General features: G+C 41.1%; 1 protein-coding gene across 1 annotated transcript in view; it reads right to left on the reverse strand.

Moving 5' to 3' along the window:
* Nucleotides 1-23721, reverse strand: part of tafa5a (TAFA chemokine like family member 5a) — a 118806-nt gene that overhangs the window by 30988 nt on the left and 64097 nt on the right. The window contains exon 2 of the mRNA XM_041029706.1: nucleotides 18460-18609. Within this exon, the coding sequence (XP_040885640.1) occupies nucleotides 18460-18609 (150 nt within the window). The remainder of the gene's footprint in view (nucleotides 1-18459; nucleotides 18610-23721) is intronic.

The raw sequence follows: 23721 nt of genomic DNA on the forward strand, positions 1-23721 counted from the left end.
AATACCCGCTCTGCCTCTAAAACATCCTTCTGTCTGTTTTCCATCCCGAGTTTGTCTCTTTCTCCTGTCTTTCTACAGCACCACCCACGTCACTTTCCTGTGGTGCATTTGTAATCCAGAGAAGAAGAGAAGGAGGAGGAGACAGAGCGGAGAGGAGAATAGGTTCTACTGTTCCGCACTGATGGTATTTTGTGTTTAAGTGGGGGGCAGAATGTTCCTGCCAGAGTGCTGCTGATGCTGAACGGGACTGGCAGGTGGATTATACCTTGTGCTGCTTTGTCCCTGGACAAATCTAAAGGCAGCCCAACAACTAGGCACCGTGGGAGAAGGGAGGCAAGGGAGGCTTGGTCCATCTTTCTCTTCACTCTTTCTTTTCTTTTTCCTCTTTTCCTAACACTCCGCAAGCTTTTATCACAGGTTCTGTAGCGGATTCAGGTACTCTCTCTTTTCCTTTTTTTTTTTTCCACATGCACCCACCCACACATACACACAGACAGCTAAACAACCTTTGTGGTTTCACTTCCACTAATTCCAGGTACAAAACACTGACCTCTGCTTGGTTTGTAAAACTAAACGAGACTCATCTCTCTGCTGTGCGCTGAGCATCTGCTGGGCCATCTACATAAGAGCCTGTGGGGGCCGAGATCAAGTAGCAATGCATGAACATGATAGTGACGAGCAAAGATAAGCCTGAAACACTTGTAGAGCTCTTCAGACGCAATAAGTACTATGCACCGAGTGTTAAACATTACCAGCAACGAAAGATACTCAGGAGTTCAGGCCATTGCTGTGTAGTGAGATGAAACGGTTATTGTAATTTAAGTGATGTCTGTGATTCTTTAGCTTGGGAATATTTTAGGATATTTGAACAAACCTGCTGTTCTATCGAAGTTATAACAGGAAGGCCTCACATGCTAGTACAAGCTTGATTTCCAGAACTTGCATGTTATAGCATTTAAAGGTCAGCTGTATTTTTATCACCCCATAGCCATGCAATCAGCTGAGATGAAAACAAAAATACACATCAGCACCACAAATGTCCACTGTAAATGATAAGCAAACTCATTAAAGAAAACACTATTCCCTGCTGCATCTGTTGGATAATGTGACCTCTGTTTCTGAAATATGTAAAGTCCGATTAAAAAATAAACAAATAAATAAATAAAATGTACTTATGCCAGGTAGAGGAGAGCAAATAGAGTTTATTTTAGCATTGTAGATGAATCACAGATAATGGGCCACTCAGAGTGAATCATCTAAACAAGAGGCTTTCAAGTGGCAAAGAACACAGCCGTTATAGCAAAGAAAAAGAACGCAACTGCACAACCCACTGACACACACATAGCCAACTGGGAGTGTTGAGTGACAAAAAAAAGTTAGGCCATAGTCTTATATGTGTGCACACGCATCAGAAGATATATTTTAAATGGAATATATCACCTATTACTTATTCTGTCCATTGAAATGCCTGCAGAATCTTATACAATTTTCTGTGCAATCAAAAGCTTTATTTAACGTTGTCAAACTATATGATTTTAACATAATCACTGATTGATTACCTGTGGTTAACTGGATGGTTAATCATGTATTGAAACTGCAATATGTTACTTTAACTCTAGTAAAATGTAATCAGTAAAATGCGACACTCCAAAAAGATGATTACAAAAAAATGAAAAATAAAGGCTCCATCTTGAAAATGATTACTATTATTACTATTAGCACTCCTCAGTAGTGGCACATCAATGAGTTACAGTACTGCTCTTCCTCTTGTCCTTAATCAGCTGCAAAGAGGTTGCTCTAAGTGCATGTAAATCATAAGATGAATGAATAAATGAAACATCTACCAGATTTTAATCATGCTTTTACTTTAAAAGCTCAACTTTTAAATAGCTTTTTTATGAATGTTATTCAGCACACAGACACAAGTCGGAAACCATTTCCCTTCTGCTGGTCTTCTTTATCAGAGCACACATACACACACATACAGTACTACACACACATACTGTAATGATATCTTTCCAAAAAAGTCAGTTCCCAGTGGGTTGCAAAAAAGATGGCCTCAAACGCCTGATTAAATAGGCTACATGACAACTCAACACCAAAGGAGAATTTATCACTTTCTTACCTGTGTATGTCCTGGGCTTTATGCAAACTAACAGCTGTGTGCACTGGAAATACAACAACGAAAACAATTTCTGCTCTCCACTCCACTCCACTCTGTCTTTCTCTTGCCCTTGCTTCTGCTACCTAACTCTCTCACACACACTCACACATACAGTAAAATCTCTTCTCTTTCCCTCTTCATCTTTATCCGTCGGTATAAGTCCGGCCTCTGGTGGCCTGCTCCCTGTGGGCTCTGTGTAACTCTCCATATTGACTTTGTCCTGTCTCAGGAGATGATCTCGTCTCCCACAGGAGTCCCATTTTTTATGCACATGCACCCGAGCAAAAACAGACACACACACTCTCACAGGCACACTAAGGGCACTGTAAATTCCTGGTACATTCAAGACCATACCACCTCACAGTCTGGCAGTATTGCAGTATTTGCATGTTCTGTCATACTTGTCCATTTGACAACAAAGTAAAGCACTGACTACAAACACTTTCTTCACTTGAAGCAGCCATTTTTAAGTCCCTGTGTCCTTGAGCAAAGCACTCAAATCAAATTTACAAAGCCACACAAAGATGCGTGTTGTTTAACAGGTGCATTCACCAGGAAGGAGTCTGTCCGTCATCCAAAGCACAACCACACAGAGTAAGTCCACTAAGCGGGCTTATCTTGGTGACATAATGATTGCTCACAGGAAGTGTTGCCAACTTTAACTTTTTTCCCTCGAGGCGAGTTGCTAATATTCCTCAGTGAAGGTGCTCCCATGTGGCCGTGGCTCTGTGGACAAACTCTGTTCACTAAGCTGGGGACAGCAGCAGCATGTTCAGTCCACTAATCAACAGCCAGAAACATACACACATGAAGGAGCTGTGAGCCAACCAATCACTGATCCACATCGTCTGTGTGGGTAAACTGAATTTCGACACAAAAACAAGAAATAATAGAGTAATAATATTACACAGAAAAAAACATAATAAACACAATTAGATTATTTCATAATACAAATCAAAGAAGAGATGGATATTGTGAGCAAATGTTTTCCTGTCCTCTCCACCACCTCTAACACACACACACATAGCTCATAAACAGCATACACTGGCCATGCAAATTAGCTTGTTAATATTAATTCATGTAATTAGTGCCAGTGATGAGGGGGTGGGGCCACTGGCACACTCATTAGCGCCATCCCACACAGCTGGACTCCATATAATAATGTAAGACCTGTTTACTGATACACCCTGTTTGTGTGTGAGTATATTCCTGTACTTCTGTCGTTGTGAGGACATTTTCTGTCAGTACACAAATTCAGTACAGATATCACAAAACACTGCCAACCAACATGAAATTAGGTTGTGTTCAGATCAAATTAGGCATGAAGTGGTGATGAAAGGATTACGGCAAGGAGATATAAAATGAATTTGTCAATAAAGGGTCTTCCAAAGGACAGCAGTACAAGAATATATGTGAATACATTCTTTAGCATTCTCTATGTGTGTACTTAAAGCTGTGGAATGGAAGGCCATTTTGGAAAGACGAGGAGATGCAAGAGTTATTGATCCATTTTCTAATTGCACAGGGCTCAGTGAATACTTTGTCTGAACTGTCTTTGAGCTGTTGGAGTTGAAAGCTGATTTGCAGCGTGTGATTCACTTCCCCACCATTTACAACTGAAGACCTATTGAGACGGTGCTCCTGTTTTTTTAAGAGCCTATTGGACTGCTGGTGCTGCTGTTCCTCCATGTGAAGAAAAACTACAAAAAGCAGAGGACACTTTTCAACAACCAGTGGGTTAATTGCCACATTGGCATATCTGTTCAACACATCGCGGTAACCAAACACTTTTGGCCTTGTTCACAATTCAACTAGGAATTAAGTTTCTGCAATGATCTGCTCTGTTAACCTTTATTTTTAGTGGCTGACATCAATAAATCATTTTCACAAATTTTTAGCAACTGGTATAATTGCAAAGACAGTTATCCAGGAAACTGGCAGCCTCTGTTTTTTATATTTAGTGGCAACAGCTAGAATTTCAAGGGGAATCTGTTCACTTTGTGGCAATTATGGCTTGCAATCCCAGCCTTGAGGACTCAGAGTACTGCTGGTTTTCTGCCTATAATGGCTAATTACATTCACCTGACATTCCAGGTGTTAAACAGACCCTGATAGGATGGCTAGAATTAAAATCAGCAGGACTCTGTGTCCCGAGGTCGGCAATTTTGGATGACTGCTCTACAGATTGTTTTGTACCAAAAAAAATAAAAAATAAAATAAAAGGTGTGTGGTTTTCCAGGAGCACCCACGAAGGATTTCACAATTTTCCGAATAAGTGAAGTGAAAGACATAAAGATAATTTTCAACGTGTTGGTTCTTTTGGGTAAGATAAATTTCAAAATGCGTCCTACTAAGGACACAGAATCAACGCTTTTATGATCAGAAATTTTAATGGTCTTACACAGTATGTTTCCATTAATAATACAACATATCTATGATCTAAAGAATCACAAATCCATAGACAATGAAATATTGATGTTCAAAAATGCAATAAAAGCACATTTATGCACTTCAAAAGTATCAAACTCTGCTCTTCAAAGGAACACTTAACTGTAAAACATTATAATTAGTTTCTCAACAGTGAGCTGTTGAATGTAAGTATACGGCAAAAACCCATTTAGGTACGCAACACATTTCAACAGTGCTGGCCTTAAAAGTGCTATATCCACGGTAAGTGCTCATACACAGTGTTGTTCCCCTCGGGTCCAAACCTCTGGCCTCAGTTTAGACTCCGAGAGATTTGCGGGGAGCAAGGTTTGCTTGCCTGAGGGTGTACACGCAACACACAATCATCGGATGTGAGGCTTTACCTCGTCCTCTTCCATCTATCAATCGGGACGTGCCCTCTGCACCCTCAAATCAGTCTAGCCTGGTCCCATTACACCACAGTTTATCCATTTTTCAGGGAGGAAAAAGGTAGCAGTTGTGGTGTTTTTTTTTATTTTTTATGTGTGTTCAGAGAACAAATGTTTCAAAACTTTGGCTCACAATCTATAATCCCTGAAGCGACAAATACGTTCAAGTCATTACAGTTTAATCGTATATGCTAACCAGTGGGGTCGCAGTGGTTATACACGTCATAGTTACTACACATAGTTAGTGTAAAGAAAAAAAAAAAACACTGCACACTAATCTATAGGTACAAGCAATATCTACTAGTCTATTTGTAAGTGGACACAAAACTATGGGTACACATGGAGATTATTGCTCACTGGGGGCCTCTCTTATAGAAAATATCTTTCCAGTCAATAAGTCATAACCTTGTGGAAATCCAGGCAATATCTATGACGCACATACATGTCCCATTCTACCTTCTTATGAATCATTCATTCAAAAACATCAGCCTGTTCCAGTTCCCTCTTATTCATAGTAATAGTAGCCTCTCCTCTACCTCTCTGCGGACAAAGCGTCTAGTCTGTCCTTGGGTGGCATCACAGCTGTTTGCTCTCCAGTTTGCATGCGTTAGGCTTAGCTCCATGTTCGCATGTTCACTGAGGTGTCAGGAGGTTTTTAATCCACGCTAACATCAAGATGGACAAATGAATGGAGTTTAAGGAATTAATGAAATTAATCAAAAGCACGCAGATGGACATGGGGAATCATGTGGATTAATGCGTGGATTAGTCGTGCCAAAAGGGGACACCATCAAGCCAGCCTGGATACGCCGGCCTGCTAACCTGTGGAGCAAAGTTGTGTTGTAAATACTTAATCTATGTAGTAATTACAGCATAAGTGAACGGAAACAGAAAACGGTTTTGAATCTTCTTGACAGTAAAAATGTAAAACTAATATAAAGGTTGTACTACCTTAGTTTTATGTACAATAGAGACAGTAGAGTATCTACAAACAAAATGTGGTCCCTTTCCATTTGAACCTTTTATTTAGATCATTAAAAGTAGCAGGGCATAAACCCACCTCTGTTTTGCAGGTGTCTGTCTCACAAAATGTTGACATATTGAAGTAAAAATACATTTCAATTAATACATTTAAATATGTAATTTAAAGGAACATGAACGCCTACTGCTACACTTTACTAACTACTACTAACTACACCGTCTATTTGCCTTTCTCTCTGGGGCAGAAAACATTCCTATGACATAATGTTTTGTAGGGCTGTATATACTGTTAAACCAATTTGGCTAATGAAAAACATTTAAGGACAGAGTATCACTTGCAACTACAGCTCTGGCTATTGAGTGTGAGCGTTTTACAGTGTGGCTGGGTCTAAGTTGAAAGGTTTTAGTCTGTTTTAATTCAGTCTGGCAGGAAAAATAATTTAACTGTCACAACTGTGAGGTGACTAGAGCCTCAAAGGTACAGGAGTCAAAAGGCAGCATATAGCAGATGGTCAGGTCAAGACGGCCCTGCTTTTGTTGTTTTCATTATTTTTGAAAAGCAATATAGCACCAAGTACCGACTATTCTAGTACTACCAACACTATTACGGCTGGAGAGCACTTCAGCAGACACTGGTGATTTGCGGGGTTTATGTGAATAGTGTGTTCTTCTTTAGTTACCAATGGACCAAGTAAGTAAACATAAAGGCATGTACCGTATGAAAAGTAGCATACATAAGTGCATCTTACATACAGGCATCTTACATAAGTGAGATGCCAAGGTCTGCTGCATTACTCCACAGTGACATTCTGACACCAACATACAGTAAATACTTCCGCTTTGCACCTCACCTCTCTGAGCGGATTATGAATAGAGAAGGACACTTTGTGGTTAACGTAATCAGATGAAGTGAGACGGAGAATGAAAAGCAACAAAGAGGAGAGAGATAGAGAGAGAGAGAGAATGGGAGAGTGTGTGTGTGATGGCGACAAAGAGAGAGGGAGCCGAACACACCACATTAGTCCACGTATGATTTATTCCCCCCTCTAGGTGAAGGAGACACCATTTGTATTCATTTGCCTTTATTTTTATCCTAGATTCATCTTGCCTTCACATGCCTGTCACCACCATACTAATATTATTTTGGCCATGTGATGTCCCATAACCGGCTCTTATAAAAATTGCCCCCATGCGACAGCACAGGACGATGCACAGGGCGAGGGGGGAGGGGTTCTTTTTCGCTTCATTCATCTGATTTTATTCTATTTTTTTACAGGGAGATTAAAAGGTTCCCCTGGACAGGATGGTGTGAAGGGTGGGGATAATGATGTCTGTCCTCCTACTGAGGGACACACTAACATCCACACACATGCACACACACGTTTTTTTGGTGTACGCACTTAACAGAGAGCCTGGCTTTCTTTCTTTCTTTCTTTTTTTTTTGTTTTTATTACTGGCAAGGTGAGGCAGTGGTGCTCCAACCCAAGGACAAAGACAACTGTGACCACAATCCCCCTCGCGGGGCTTTGCAGAACAATTAGATGAGAGCGGATGGTGACAGCAGTTGTGTTTCAGGACAGTACACACAGACACACACACACATACCTTGCACAAATAAGGACACAGGGCATGTGTAAGGCCACTCTTCAATGCTGAATTAGACACAAGATGCAAAAACCTACATTAAAGAAAAGTGGTAGCACCTCACCAATAAGAACAAATGAGAGAATGGATCAGTGTGCAGTCTTTTTTCAGTCTGTCCCCCTAAAAGATGCAACTGTTAACTTCACTATGAGATAGCCAAAGTGAGCTAGCTAGCCAACTGGAGTAGTGAGACAGCTGGAGTCAGACAGTCTTGTAAAATGTCATCAGACATACATATTCATGTAACAGCTTACAGGACATAAAGCAAGTGATACAGTCAGTGATCATCTACGTTACTTTCTGACTGGAAGTAAAGACATTTTACACAGTGCGAAAAAAAAAATCCAATTCATCCAACTATTTTTGAAATACACACAGACCAAATTTAAACATCTTCAGATCATCCACCCAGGGTGGTATTTTCTAGAACAATGTGTACAGAACCATGTCCTCTTACAGTTTTGTTCTCTTTCTCCTCCTTATTTTTCTGTCTTCTACACCGAGTCCACACATTCAGCAGTGCATCTATCCAACCGAGTGCACCCAGCTGCACAGCAATTACAGGTGGGGTTTGGAACGGTACACAACGAGACACATACATTATTAAATGAACCCATGTTCTGATGAAATTGCTAAGCCAGCCAATAAAGGTAAATTACCAAAGACAAAACGCGGCAGCAAGGAAGAGAGAGGGGCCTGCCCGAAATTGCATTGCATTAATGAACAACATCATTTCTGAAAATGGAGAGGAAACACGGAGTTGTACCTATCGGCACAAGACAGAGCGAGGGTTAGAGAGGAGAGAGGAGAGAGAGAGAGAGAGAGAGAGAGAAAGAGAGAGAGAGAGAGATGGAACACAACATTGACTACCTAATTATGCATTTTATCATTTCAGTCACAATAGAGTGCCTCCCTTCTTTAGATGCCCAGTGTACTGGTGCAGCTGTTCCTCCGCTGCTTTAATGAGGAAGATAAAGAATAATCACAACCGTGTTATATTTACATCCACCGACCACCAAATTACTCCCCGCTGCAGCATCACGCACACACAAACAGCCGCCACTTCCCAATCATGTGAAGGCCACGCAGTCACAGTCGCCTCATTTTTGCACGACCACGTGTGTGAAATGAGCAAAAACAATGCAGCTGAGCTTGTTTTTGTCCACCATTAAAGCGCACATCCTGCTGAAAATTAGCCAACATGAGCTTAATAGCATGACACAAGGCAAGGGGTAATTGCTTTTGCTGTGTTGTTGCTTGTGTTTTGACACCTCCTCCTTGATCCTTGACTCCCAACAGAGCTGTATGTTGCCAGCCCATCATGTTGCAGCCCAAGCGTCTGTCCATCCATCCATCCATCCATCCATCCATACATCCTACTGAGGAACAAAAAAAAAATGGCGCCCTTACCACCCAATTCCCTTGGGCTATATATATATAAAAGAACTGTAATCACAAGGAAGAGATGAAAGGAAGATAAGTGGGTGCCGGAGAGTGAGGACACTGCTGTACACTGCTGGGCTCTGACACCCATCATATGGAATCAGCACCTCGTGAGTAATGGGGGTTAAAAAGGGAAAGCTCTTCCTCTCTCAGTGCCAGATGGGCTCGGGTGCGTTGGATTGGAGCTGTGAGCGAGTGAGTGAGCGAGTGAACGAGTGAGTGAACACTTTCAGCCCTTCTTGGCAGCCCACTCCGTCGACAGCAGAAATCAAATGGCACGAGGACTCGAGAGATGATTGGCCCACCTCATCTGAGCCTCCATCAAAAACTGGCAATAAAAGCCTCTTTACAAACCAACAAGCCAACATGTTTCACCGAGGTTGTCACACACTGACATTTAGACAAATACAGGGAATTACTGCAGAACAAGCTGTCTTTTTACATATCGCATCTCGATGTTTGCCAGAAGGGGAAAAAATTTACATCTGTGTAAGGCGCTAAGAGACTGTAGCATTTTCTGGAGTTCTTGATGATGTCTCAGATGCTTAATTTCATTTTTTCCTGAGGTGTTCTCAAGGACATGATTGGAAAAGCTGCATACAGACTGAGCACTGAAATTAGACACTTAAAAATGCACATTACATACATCAAGAGGATAAAGTGCATGCTTTGTGGAAAGATCTTTATGTTGCTTTTGTACATCATTAGAAAGTTTGTGAGCGTAATTCATTAACAGACAGGAGCTCAGATAACAAAAGGCCACAGCTTTGATAGAATATTTCCAGACATTCAGCCACAATGAGTTGTAGGAACCTAAAAGGAGCACTAGGTCGTTAGCAACAGCAGCTACAGTGACACAAGAAAAGAGTCACACCTAAAGAAACCCAGGCTCCATCAATAGGAAAGTCAAAGAAACACACATCTTAGTGCTGGACACACTGCTGGATTAACAAGCAGTGCAGAAACACCTAAGCCACCGGTCGCTAGGGGAAGAGACGAAAAAAAAGGCTCTTACAGATTTTACAATTTAACCATTATGCAATCACAATGTTTCAGCAGCAGTTGAGACTACAGACTGCCTTCACGCCCTCCTCCTGCTGTAAATTGTGGCCTGAACCCTGAGGGGGTCCATAGAAGCAGTAGTTATTAATTAATTGTTCATAGCCCGTAGCCTCGTGAACAGACATAGCCCCATGGACATGCGTTCACAGCAGGAGGAACTCTTCTCTTCCAATTAGACCAGTGAGGTGGAGAGGGTGAGAACACGGACCATCAACCACGGCAGTGCCGGTGAGCAGGCTTGTGGGAAAAACGGAGGACACGCAGCAGGCGTTGGGAGCCAAAAGGCTGCGTCGGCGTCCTGGCAGCCCTTGGCTGCTGAGGGGATTTCACCACCAACCGGGCCGGTATCAGAGATGAAGATTTGAAGAGATTTACAGAAAATGCAAGGAAAAGGGGAAGAAGCCCTTCTTTTTAAAAAATAATCCATATCTGCTGATTTATTTCATCTGTGTGCTTTTATGTGTGAGTGCATACTGTATATATATATATAATGGCTCCATTTATACGAGCAGGTTTTTACATTTTTTACCGCATTACTGTGTCCGTGAGTGTGCACTCAGTGGATGTAAAAGACAAGGCGGGAGTGAGTGACAGTTGAGCTGAGACATATAAGCCCTTGAAGATTTATAAGGCCGAGATGTTAGGAGGACTCTGGTGGGCTTACCAAGTGATTGGTGTGCTGGCCTTGCTAACAATCCTGCTCTATGAAGAGCTCTGCAATACTTCAACACGAGGGCTCATTTGAAAGCCAGACGCAGCGCATGAAGTCAATCTACTGAGCTAACATCCCTCTTCATGAACACTTAGTACAGAGTCGATCTTCAGCTGAACGATTTGGCATTCAATCAGCACAGAGTTTAGCAAGAATTATACAAAAAATATTTTTTTTCTCCCCTCCACAACAAAATTACCGGCGACTAAAAACTGCTTAGGCAACACCAGCTTTCTGTGTCAGAATAAGAGGACTGAAAGCCTCAGGTAAATGCAGGTAGCATTTTAAACGTGACTGCTTTTCGTTGTGCTTATCGAGCACTTCGCAAGAGAACTTTAGTGGCCTCTTTCTCATCCGACCCGGATTAATTATAATAAAACACAGAGAGCAAGATGCACAACAATAGGGCATCAATAACCTCTGACGTTATCAACAACTCAGAACCTTGGAACACCTGGGTCCACTTCATCACCTTGTGCCTGTAGATTTATGAACGCAGAGTGCAATGGGTTCTGGGCAGAAGGGATATGTGGATAATGCAGCTTCATTAAGAGAGAGCATAACGGCTTGCCTGAATGCATTATGGCATCTGTATGAGCTATATCATCTGGGATATTAAATATTTACAGTCAGTGTATGCATATGGAATTACTCCTGCACACACACACACACACACACACACACACACACACACACACACACACACACACACACACACCCAGTGAACTCCTTATTCATCTGTGGCTGCATTAACATCCATCATTAGCTGAAAAAAAATGTCAGCAATCTGTTTTTGCAAAAATGATCGCGAGCATCAAAGTGTGGCATGATGAAGCGCTTTAGCTCAGTTATCAGCCATTAAAAGTCTGCGCTGGCAACAATTTTAAAGATCACATGCTCCTAATTCTATCTGTGCATTTGGATGTATGTGAAAAGAGAATTTCAAAATAAATGCAACCTCAGTGTCCGTGGAAATGGATTTTCCTTATTGAGGAATCCAGCAGGGAGGAGGCAGAAAGGCAACATAATGCAAGGTTAATGGATGGAAAACTTACTGTAACTCTGCCACAGAATGAAAGCCAGAGCATGACATTTTGCATTATTTTTATGCTAATGTGCACCACTCGTCAGCTTTTTCACCCTAAGGGGAAAATACAAGCATTCTTTGTATTATATTTCTGCTTGTCATACTGCAAAACACAAACCGGCTCTGTATTTCTGTGTGCGTAAACCCACAAAGAAGCTGTTTTGATACCAGTTACTCTGGAGGGAGAGCGCCGCATTAATATTTCCAAAAATTCAGAGTGCCCAAAAAAAGGAAAAAAAAAAGAGAAGAGAGGGAGAGAGAGGAAAAATAGAGTAAAAACACACACACACTCACACACACAGAAACACTGCTCGTTTGGGACTTTGGTTCTCATTCTCTATCATACCCAGTGAAAGCAATGACTTGACAGTCGGAGAAAGTCGCCTCAATAATGTTTAGGAAGTGTACGGGAAAGGAGAGAAGAGTCATGACAAACAACAGGAAAAGTCACTTTTCTAACTCTCACTCAACACTTTTTGTTCTGCATTCTGAAGGTTGACAAATTATTTGCTTGAGTCCACTGATGTGAAAAAAATATCCATGTTGCCCTCCACCAAAATAAAGTAAAATATTATTTTTCCAACAAATATTATTGAGTATTCCTCCTACGTATTATGCTAAGGTTGTAATGTGTTAAAACGTCCACCACTACAAATGGCCATGCTCTTTCAAAGTAGCTGATTATAAAAGTTAAACAAATTTAGGGTTTTAAATGGAGCATAACTTAAGTTCTTGGAGTTCCTATGGTAAAACCCAGCACCAAAATTAAAACTATAAACCCTGCTGCCTGGAAGCTCGGCCGGACCTTTCTTCATCCTAATTTAGCACTGTATTATCAGAACTAATTCACAAAGGAAATATAAAATACATTTCTCCCTTCCAGAAGTTCTCAGGTATAAGTTTGCCTGCTGTACAACCCTGAAATCACTCTCTTGCAGCCATCTGAAATGATGCTATTTTGTTATTTTGCCTACTATCTCACATACGGTCTTGTTTTTTTTTTTTTTTTCTATTATTTTCTATTTTTGTCCTTCTATTACCAAATAACTGCAGTTATGTCAATAGTAGTAATTTTGTAAAAGCATTTCCCAAAATCACAGGCAACAGGACGCTGATAGATGATTTGCACCTCAGAGAAACAACAGAAATACTGGCTCCATTTACAGACAGATGCCAAAAGGAAGAACCCACTATCTGGGCACAGTTGTACTTTTTACAGAATTATTTCTGAGATGGGGAAAAACAAACAAAAGAAAGATTTTAGCAAGCAAAACTGTCATACTGAGATTATAAGGAAAGCGATCATGTATTTTAACACTTCAAAATCTATTATTATTCTAGCTTGGATATTTAAGAAATTCTGAAATATAAATTGGAAATTTCTGAAATGGAAAATAGTATTTTGTCAAGAGTACGAGTGTGAATAAGAAAAGTCAGGATGCAAAAAAGACTGGAAGAGTTGCACATCCTGGGTGTGATCGGTGTACAAAAAGTGCCGTGTGATTTGTGTCCCACTCCAGTTTAGAGGCTACAGCCTCCAAACCAGCACACCCAAGGAGAAGCAACCCACCTCAGGCTGCGGTCCCCATCTGCCTGCCCTCTCCCCCTCCTTTCCCTTTGACAAGGCCGCAGCCCGTGGTCATCAGTCTTCAGTCTGCATGTGTGTATGTGAAACAGAAAAAAAGCAGAGAGAAAGAGAAAATAGAAAGAAGGAGCGACATTACAGATTCACCACCAGACCATCTTTTCCACTCCCGGTCCCTCTGGACAGCGCTGTGGTAGCAGCTAGGTTGCTAACTGGCTGCTGGAGCTGACATGACATGTTTCCCCAACAGTCTGCAGCCTCCTCCTTTCCTCCCTGGATCAAATCAAACCAGTGGGCTGATGCAGTATGATTGGAGCTCTGGTACTGTTTAATAGCCCAGAGACCGAGTCTGACGCATACTGTTGTCTCTATCACTGCCTGATTCACTGAAACAATTCCTCATATGCAGTCTACCCAGGGATATGCATCCAGTGGGATGAGAGTAATTTTTATAGCTTGCAAAACAGCTTTATAGATATGACAATGCAGGCTATGTGTTAGCAGTGGCAGAAGAAGTAATCAGATCCTTAACTTCAGTAGAAGAAGCAATATCATGGCGTAAAAAACACTCAACCAAGAAACACATATACATATACATATGTATACATAAATACATACATGTGCTGTGTGTGTATCATTCTTCCTATTTTTCACACACAAACAAGAATGCACACACCATCAGTCAAAGTATTATCTGCAGGCCTAAGCCTCTCCAACCTATGTCACCTATGAGGCTTTCATCAATATCAGCATCCCAGCAAGAGAAGACTAAACACAAACACATTCACCTCCGGCAGGGACACCTCCCACTGAGCTGTCACTGCCACTGCCACAACCACAGTCACCCTCAACAAGCTCCTCTAAGTCTCTGGAGTCCCCCCCAGATGAAAAAAAATCTGTAGCTCTGTCACTCTTTTCTTCCTGCCAGCAAGAGTAGGTAACTCTCTGCTTCTCTCTAATAGTCTCTCTCAGTCTCTCACCCTCCTAATAAGAATCAATATCAGCTCTCTTAAAAGTCATCAAGCATAGAGGTAAAAAGGCTCAAGAGCATGAAATTGCAGATGGGAGAGGGTGTACTTATGCAATACTAGGCTGCAATATGGGCCTCAAATGGGTTGAGCCATCAAAGACATACAGTAGAGTGAGAGAGAGAGAGAGGCTATAAGAGTGAGTGTGTATGAGAGAAAGGGGGAGAAAAGCAAAGAGCAGCAGTAAAGAGGAAAAAATAAGACAGGGAGAAAGAGAAGGGGTCAGCAAGAGCATTTCATGCTGCAGAGATGTGATTCTTTAAAGTTTTGTTTTCTTTTTCCCAAGCTAGTCTCCTTATGGAGTCGCACGTCAAACAGCGCGGCTACGGAAGGCTTATCGTGTTGACGGCTTATCTCCCATTTTCACCTCCTCAAAGCAATAAACACACACATGGACACTGGAAGATGGGAAATGCACAACAACAAAGAGCGGCTCTTCGGGATCAACGGCACTACAGCACTCGCTCTGTTTTCATTACCACATACTGCCCTGGAAGCCGGGTGAGAGCGTTGATGGAGCTATGGATTATCCCGCATGCATGGGATGACCGATGTGAACAGAGACTGGAGCATGAAGGACACAGATCGTGTCAGCCAAGGCAAAGGCATGTAACAACCCGAGAGCAGACCTCAAGGACTCATGTAGATTAAAACTGATTGAAATCCCATTTGTTGCGTTTGAGGTCTTTTATGTCAGCTCCCTCTCTCTCTCACTTTCTTTCAGCGTCCCCAAAGTGAGCAGAGCCTGAGTCTGGATAAACAAATAAGACTGCATTTGTGGAGACAGGCATCTCAGATTTGCATGGCAATAAAATCAAGCGCTGGGATTTTGTAATATGAACAACAATAAAGGTGTGTGTGTGTGTGTGTGTGTGTGTGTGTGTGTGTGTTTGATTGGAAGCAATGTGACAATATGGCAGGAAATAGTAAATTGCAGTCTGACAGAGAAAATGTGCACACACAGAGATGTGCCTCTGTGTACATGCATGAATAATATGTGCATATATTAAACTCTCAAAATCAAAGCAATCCCCACCCCCACTCCTCCACCTTAATTACCTTAATAATCACCTTAATTAGATTTAAAAATCCTGCATTCATAGTTTTACATAAGTAACAGAAGCATTAAGTGGTATATTATTGTACAGTTATATTCTTGAAAGCATCATCACTATATATAACTGGATTCTAATGATACATTACTACAATATAATCTGCATTTTAATGCTGTAGTTGTTGCTCTAGTCTAGTCTGTATCCTTGTATCATATGATATAAGATGATCATATTTTTGAATGTAGCACCATTACCTGCAAAGTAACTAAAAGCTACTGAATGAATTTAATGAAGTAAAAAGAACAGTATTATGAGTATAAAGTAGCAGAAAATGGAAATACTCCAAAAAAGTACCTTGAAATTGTACTTTTTATTCTGCTGGATCACAATGTTCCCAATGATATATCAACTACATGATGGTGGTTTTGATTTTCAGGACTTTTTTTTTTTGTTCCCCAGTAGCTGGTTGTACTGTGAACCTCTACAACTGCCGTCCACCTGCGCAGGTCTCTGCAAAGGCAGCTGATAAGCCTAAGCTCTCTTCAGAGAAAGAGGAGCATCTAGCCTACACAAAATGCCACAGTGCTCCACGGAGCCCACATTGTGACAAATACCCTCTGATAATATCTGGATACTGTGGATTTATGCAACATCTCTACGACTTATTCACCGGCAAAAGAGTCATGAGTGGGGGAGAGCAAAGTGACTGGAGCGCTTGCGGTCGTATTTCTACGGGATCGGATTTTTCTTTACAGGACTCAGCCAAAGCTCAGAAATCTCAGTGTGAAGCAGTTGGGTAAAAGGAAGAAAGTGGATCTGGAGAAAAGGTCAAATCTCTAATGTCATGTTCAGCTCCCCCTGCCACACAAACTTGCATCACCCTCTGTTCACTCACATGTGGCGCAAAAGCTTTCTCCTCATGTGATGAGCAGGTAAAACCAGTCAAACAGAGCACTGAGGACAGGCAGTGCCTCCAATCAGACACGACTGTGAAGACACAGTTGTATCACAGGCAAAACAAGACATCCACGTCCTCAGGTACAGTTCACTGCAGGTCTTTCCTAACAAACAGAGCTGTTTATTCTGCCTTCACCTGTGCACATAACCTCCCCCTCACTCCCCAGGCAAGAGGCCACATCATGCGAGCGAGACTCAGTGACAGGCACCCTGAGAGGCAGTGGGATTGCAATGAAGATGTCAGAAAAAGATGTGGGAAATCCCAGAGTCACGCCACCATTCAGCCCCATGTGAGGACTCAGATTTCTTAAAATTCTTAGAGCTGTCATGAGGGTTGAATGGCGACTAGAGAAATGTCTCAAAGGCTCAAGAAAAAAAAGTTCAAGCTTCTTCGCATTACTCAGATGTATGTGAGGATGTCATGGCAACAACTAATGAGCCTCTTCTTCTCCACTGTACACAAAGTACAGCATTTAAATAAAACTCTCACTTCTCTCTCAGGTTGTTTGTCGCTGTCCAGTGAAAACTATGTATCTCCAAATTTGATGATTCTGAATTTTTCCATCAGGGGTAGAAAAACATAAACCTCTTACACATACAGATACAGATACATAAACCACTTAAAAACCCATTAACAAATCTGAAAAATGCACAGCCAAGCTGAAAGTACGGCTCCTTCTCTTTTGGAAATACAAGGTTTTCACACGACAGAAACAGTATTTACATTTTATAAAACTGTTCTTTGCACGTGTATTTAGACAGGTGCGTAGGGGGAATATGTGATGTATCCAGGTAACAAAAATTCACTTACAATAAATTTACTTCATAGGTATGTTTCACTAATTACTTGCTACTAAACCCAAAACTTCAATAAAGTTATTTAAATTTATGGTAATTAACTATTGACATGCGCAGGAGCTGATTTTCCCTATTTACATTTTACTACGACTCAAAGAAATAGATTAAAACAATAGATTTTTATTATATCATCTGAAGGTACTAAATGTAAATGTGCATGGAAATTACCTAATTAATTTCTAAATGTTATTATAAATGTAGTTTTTTTCAGTAATTGTTGTTTTCTCTTTATTCAGAAAATGTTGGTCGGAAATAATGATAATGATAAGAAGAAGAAAATAATAATTATGATAATGAGGACTTTTTATTCGTACTGAATACTCTCGATTAATAGTTTCATCTATAAAATGTCAGAAAACTGTAATAAATAAATAAATAAATAAATCGCAAACTCTTGTGAAAAGTATTTGTTTTAGTCCGAAAGTCGAAAAGCCTTAGATACCGACACAAATCTAGCAAAAACTCACATTTCAGAAGATGGAAGCACTGAGACTTTAGAAAGCTTAGAAAAAAACACCTAAACAATTAATCCATTGTCAATCAACTAGGTAATTAATGTACTAATTGTTTCAGCTCTAACAATGATAATATCAATACAAAATCACTCTAAGTCCACTGAAACAGACACTACTCCACAAATAGTGTCACTATTCCATGAAATATAAGCCCATCTGTTGGTGGGGGACTTAGAACCCCCCCCCCCCCCCTCGCAGCCACTTATTAAAATGATTCAACTGTAAATTGGTTCTGGTGCAGGCTTTACGAACATCACAAAGAGCCCTGTGATCCACTTTGCTCCACACTGAAGGTTTATCCACCTTAAGCCCCCTACTTAAAAACAGCCAAACCCTAACTGCCCAGAGAACTGATGACACGATTCAGCATTTGGATATGGTGGAATTCTACACTTGCTTCAGCAGCAACATAATTCAATATTAAAGTCAAACATGCCTTGAGAAAAACAAGCTCGTGTCTGAGTAAAAGTGAGCTATAAGCCGGGATCTCCCTGCCCCTCCTCCTCCTCTTACCGTCCACACAGGCGGGCCTGGCTCTTGTAGTTCCAGCGATCTGGCCCTTCTTACAGGCGCAGCGGGCCGTCTGCCTGGCGATGGTCCGTCGTGGTTGGCTGCTGTCCCTGTCCAGCGTCACAATCTCACATGTCCCCGCTGCCAGCTGGCCTGGAAATGACATTGCACCACAGGATGCGAGGTCAGAGAGATGAAATCATAAACATGGCAAAATAAACTAGTCTGCCTCTTCTGTTAAATTTGTATTCGGTAACATGTTCAGTGGTGTTGCTCTGTTATTTTTTCAGAACCCTTTGTTGCCCAGTTGGCACAGCCCAGCACTAACATTACCAAGTTCGAGCGAGTGAGTCTCACTGCAGCGCCTGGCACAAACTCATGTGCTGTATTTGTGCACATATTCATCTACAGCAAGACTTTGTACATATAAACATACATGACAAAAACATTCATGCTCATTTTTACAGCCTCAGTGACACTTGGTTTTTTAGATTATCATAGAAAATAAACAAGAATCTTCACGTGGCTCCTTGAAATTTGTTTTGAACTGTGACACATACGATAAGGTACATTTTGTTTATGCAGTGAGAAAGCCATTTTGACATGCTTCATATTTATGTCAGGAGAGATGTGGATTTCTTAAGGTTTCACAAACCCAAGATCTTTGACCTTGAACAGTTCCAGAGGAACTGCTCAGGACCAAACCCAGGAACACTGCAGTGGTACTGAGTGGCTCGCAGATGCCACTGCATGTGTGACGAGACTTTAAAAGACAACGGTGAAGAAATTGCTTTTAAATTTCAGCTACCTAAAGACTACCCACAAGCTATTTCCCATTAAGGGCCACATCCTATCAGCCCACCTCTTTGAAGGTAATGTACCCATTAGCCAAGAATGAAACGCATGAATACTGATGAACTTTGTAATTGCTGCCAAGCACCCCCCGCCCATCTTACACACACACATCCTCCATGTATTCAATCAGGTGACCTTTGCCCTTGTAGCCGGGCCCTTGCTGCTTGCAAATTAACCTTTGTCTGTGTGTGGAGGCCCTCGGGTGCCATCCTGGAGAGGCTTATCAGGATCTAATTGTGATTGGCAAGAGGATGGAAGTTGTGATTAAATCTGGACTTGAGTCCCGAACACTTGGGTGGCTGGCTTAATGAACTGAGCTGCGAGGGGTCACACCTGGGGTAATGGGGATCTATCAGGATTCATCCACACACCTGTGGTGGCCATGGCCGTAGATGGAGAAAATGCTGGGGTGTATAAAGTACATAGCTATTGTAATGCCACATCTATCTATGTATAAACACAAAGCCTTCTTTACCGTTATAAATCTTTTAGGGCAAAACAATCACACAGACAAACATTACTACTATATGCTATAGTAGGCCTATACACTGCCCCAACTTTCCAAATTTATCCATTCATTGAATTTTCCTCTTGTCATTACACTACTAAACCACCACAACAACACATAACTACAGCACAGTACCAAATACACCAACACAAATTTGAGCTGATCATCTGTACTCATGATGAGAGGGTCTACCAGACCTTTAAGTGTAACCAAGATCCAAAGTGATCTCAAATGACAGGGTTTCTGTAGAAAGAAAAACAAAGAAAACAACAACAGCAGCATCACAGTGTTGGTTCTGTCTCATTCAAGTTCAGATTAGTAATGTGTGAAGGCAGCAATTCTTTCCATACCAGGGAGATATAAAAATTCCAGTCACCGGCCAGTGAAAAACGTCTTGATTTATGAATCTTCTCATTCAACAAAATCACTTTCTTTGCAGCCAGAAAGCTAAGCCAGCCTTATTAAAAACCCCAGTGTTTTAATGATACCTCCATACACTTTATATATTTTCATCTTTGTGTGATGCTCCTGTGTTTTGTCTGTTTTATATTCCAGTACTGAGAGAAATTAAATCTCACTCTGCTATATTTGGATATAGCTGGAATAACAAGTAAACTCGAGCTTGAACTTGTGCACTTCACAACAATAACATTACTCTTGTTTTTATGTTCCTAATCCACCCAATTATTCTACTTTCCCACACCATGACTTATTACCAGACACACACAAGGAGACACTTATTACACACACAAAAATGTATGCATATCATTAGAACACCAACAGCAAACCAGCTAGCCTGTGAACACCACGTATCTCCAAAATGTCAATTATGAACGAGCCTTGTTTTCAACTTCCTGTCGGTACATTTCCTGATAATCATTTATTTATCGTTTATTAAGCTCAAGATGTGTTAAGGTACATGACAGCAAAAATAGACTGTGAGTTAACAAGTAAACATAATGATCTAAAGTGGCCAATTAATTCAACCACAGATGTGTTCACAATGTTGGAGAGCACTCATGTTTACCCTTCTCTGCCTCTATACTGTACTCTATATCCAGTAGCTATACATCTCTACTATACAATTTGTGTTTATCTATAAATACAAATATAGAATGAAACTGGGAGTGATTACAAATTTGCCGCAAGTTATCTTAACACCGGATGCCTTTGCTCAAAAATGCATGCCAACGAAATCCAATCTGTTATGTCTTCTGCACTTGAGAGATCAAGACCAAACCACCCCCCCACCTCCACCACCCCCTTCTCCTGCTCTCCTCTTCTTCCTCTGTCCTCCTTTCCTCCTTCATATTGCTTGCTCTTTTCTCCTTCATGCCTTCTCACTTAACTCTCTCCTCCCCCTTTGCAACTCTTCTGTCTTCTCTGGGTGATGCCAGATAATGACTTGTCATGTAAGCCCCTGTGTGTGTATCTGAATCGGCTCGTGTGCGTTTACTTCCTGCATCCTACCCCACCCACCATCTCTGCAGATCCTCTACTCCGTGCCTGCTTCCTGCTTCCTCTCTTTGTCAGTTCCTTCTCCTTTGCAACTCTTCGGCTGTGAGAAGCTGAAAAGACTGTTTGGATGTCGTAGGTAATCGGGTGGATGGCTGTGGCGCCGAGGTACCATGTGTGAAGTCAACAAGCTCAAAGACTGTGGCTGATTTGACGTCGCTGTTCTGGAGTCGATGGAGCTCATTAATTGCCTACATGTCATCAAACGGCGGCCTTGTTTTTACTGTCACAGCTCTGGCTGCTGGGGAACAATCACTTTCATGCTGTTGTATTGCAATGTATGTTGTCTTCTATACAGCTGCATTTGCTTTGTAGAGCTGATAAAGAATATTCTAATTCTAAACCCAGCATAAAAATAAAACAGTTGTGCTCTGCCTCATAAAATATTTTGCTAAATTTCTCCTAAATATTTCAGCAGGTGGTATCCATGACGATGAGGACCATATAATTTATTCTTCTACCTCTGCTCTTAATTACTTTATTTTCAAAATGGCTGGCATTGTTGTGGATAAACCATTTGATTAATATTATGATACTCACAGTATGAAGCTGTAATCATTCCAGTCTCAGTTTTAAGCTACCACATTCATCCTATTCTGTCTTAACTTTATATTTAAGTTCCACCCCACAGGATTTTTGGTATAGGCATTATTAAGTATTCAAGATAATAGATACAACAGTCCGTAGAGAATTGCAAAAGAGAATTAGAGTTTTAAACAAGTTTCAGCTGAAGGCGTTCTAGGTGTTTGCAGTCTTTCCAAATACTGTGTGAGAGAACTTCAGGACAAGCTGGTCTCAATCCGCCAAAGAAACAGGAGTCGACTTAATTCCTTCTTTTCCAAAACAAACTGCTGTAAGCGTCCCCGTGGCTCTTAGCCGGCAGAGCACAGTGCCACGGATACATCGTGCATTGCCGTTTTTAAATATAAAACTAAACAAACAAAGCAAGAAAACAGAACCAAAACAAAACCTCCCCAACACAAGAAAGTATTCCTCTTTCTACCGGCCTGGAGGGATCTTCAGAAAAGGTTGGAAAATATTACAGGATTCACAGCTCCAACAAGACAGTTTCCAGAAAGCACGACTGCACATTTGGTCCAGAAAACAACGTCTGTATTTCTTCAGAGTATTTTTCATGAACAATTTCTATACATGCAAAGATTCAAGATGCAATCCAGTCTCATCACAGTCATCCCGTGAAGAAATTGGACTGTGAAGAGCGGAAACACTAATCCTATTTCCTGGAATAGCCTCATGAATAGTGGGAAAAAACTAAAACTGGCAGGTGTTCTCAGAAACTGACCCAAAGCTTGTAGCAGTAGCGCTATGATTTATCACCACCCTTATCAGCCTCTGTTGTCGAGCAGTTGTCAGCTTGGCCAGCCAAATGGCTGATTAAAATGTATGTGTGGCCACTGTAGAGTGAAATGAAAGCTCTGACTGTGGCAGAAGATGGATTCATGTGGCAGAGCGTATGGCTTAATACAACGTAATGTTATTGACATGCTCCTTTGCTTTATTATTTCTCCTCCCGCTCCTCAGCACATTACAACTGCTCTGCCATACACGGCCATTTGATGAATGTCCAGCACAGCTACGAAGCACAGAAACATGACATTTGTTTCCCCTTCTTCTCCTTGTATCTCTTGCCCAGATGTCTGACAGCATGCTTTTTTTTTTCCAAGAGCCTCTTTTACATTCATATTTTAAAATTATTCTTGTTTTTGCTGCTCAGGAGATTCAACTACAACTAAAAGCTGCTTCTTAGAGTCTCAATCTGCTGAATCAAATGCTTAGATATTTATAAAATGTGTGGTTTAGGCTTGGTAGGAGGGGTAGGTATAGTTTTTATTTTTTTTGTCCTTTGAAAATCTGCTGTGTGCTTGTGTCACGCTGGGATTGCATACTGTGCTGCACAAGAAACAGCTTTTTCCAAAGTATCTCAGAGTGTCCTTCTAAATCCGACACAAAAAAGCAGTCTGCCATGAAATTTACTGAAGATACTGAAGTGCAGTCCAACAGAAAGAGTTTTTAATTAGTCCTCACTTTACAGTAATACTAATGGAAGCGTGCATCTGAAAGATGAGGGCTCCCATCCAAAAAAAACTGCAAAGAAACGTCTGCTGACGGTAAATCAACACCACATCTCACATGTCTTGAGCAATAAATTAAATGTATTTCACTCTGAGTAAGAGCGACGTACTTGCTTTCAGCTGACACTGACTATGTAACTACCATGCCATTACAGTATATGATAATTGAGGTGTAACACAAAACTAATGTCTGTGTCTGTACCTCTTTATTTTGACAAAAATAAAATGAAAATAAACTGAAAATGGCAGTGTTGCCACATTTGACTGACAAAAAGCAGCTGTTTGTTCTGGAGC

Source organism: Toxotes jaculatrix, chromosome 22 (genome assembly GCF_017976425.1).
Source record: "Toxotes jaculatrix isolate fToxJac2 chromosome 22, fToxJac2.pri, whole genome shotgun sequence".
Lineage (NCBI taxonomy): Eukaryota > Metazoa > Chordata > Actinopteri > Toxotidae > Toxotes > Toxotes jaculatrix.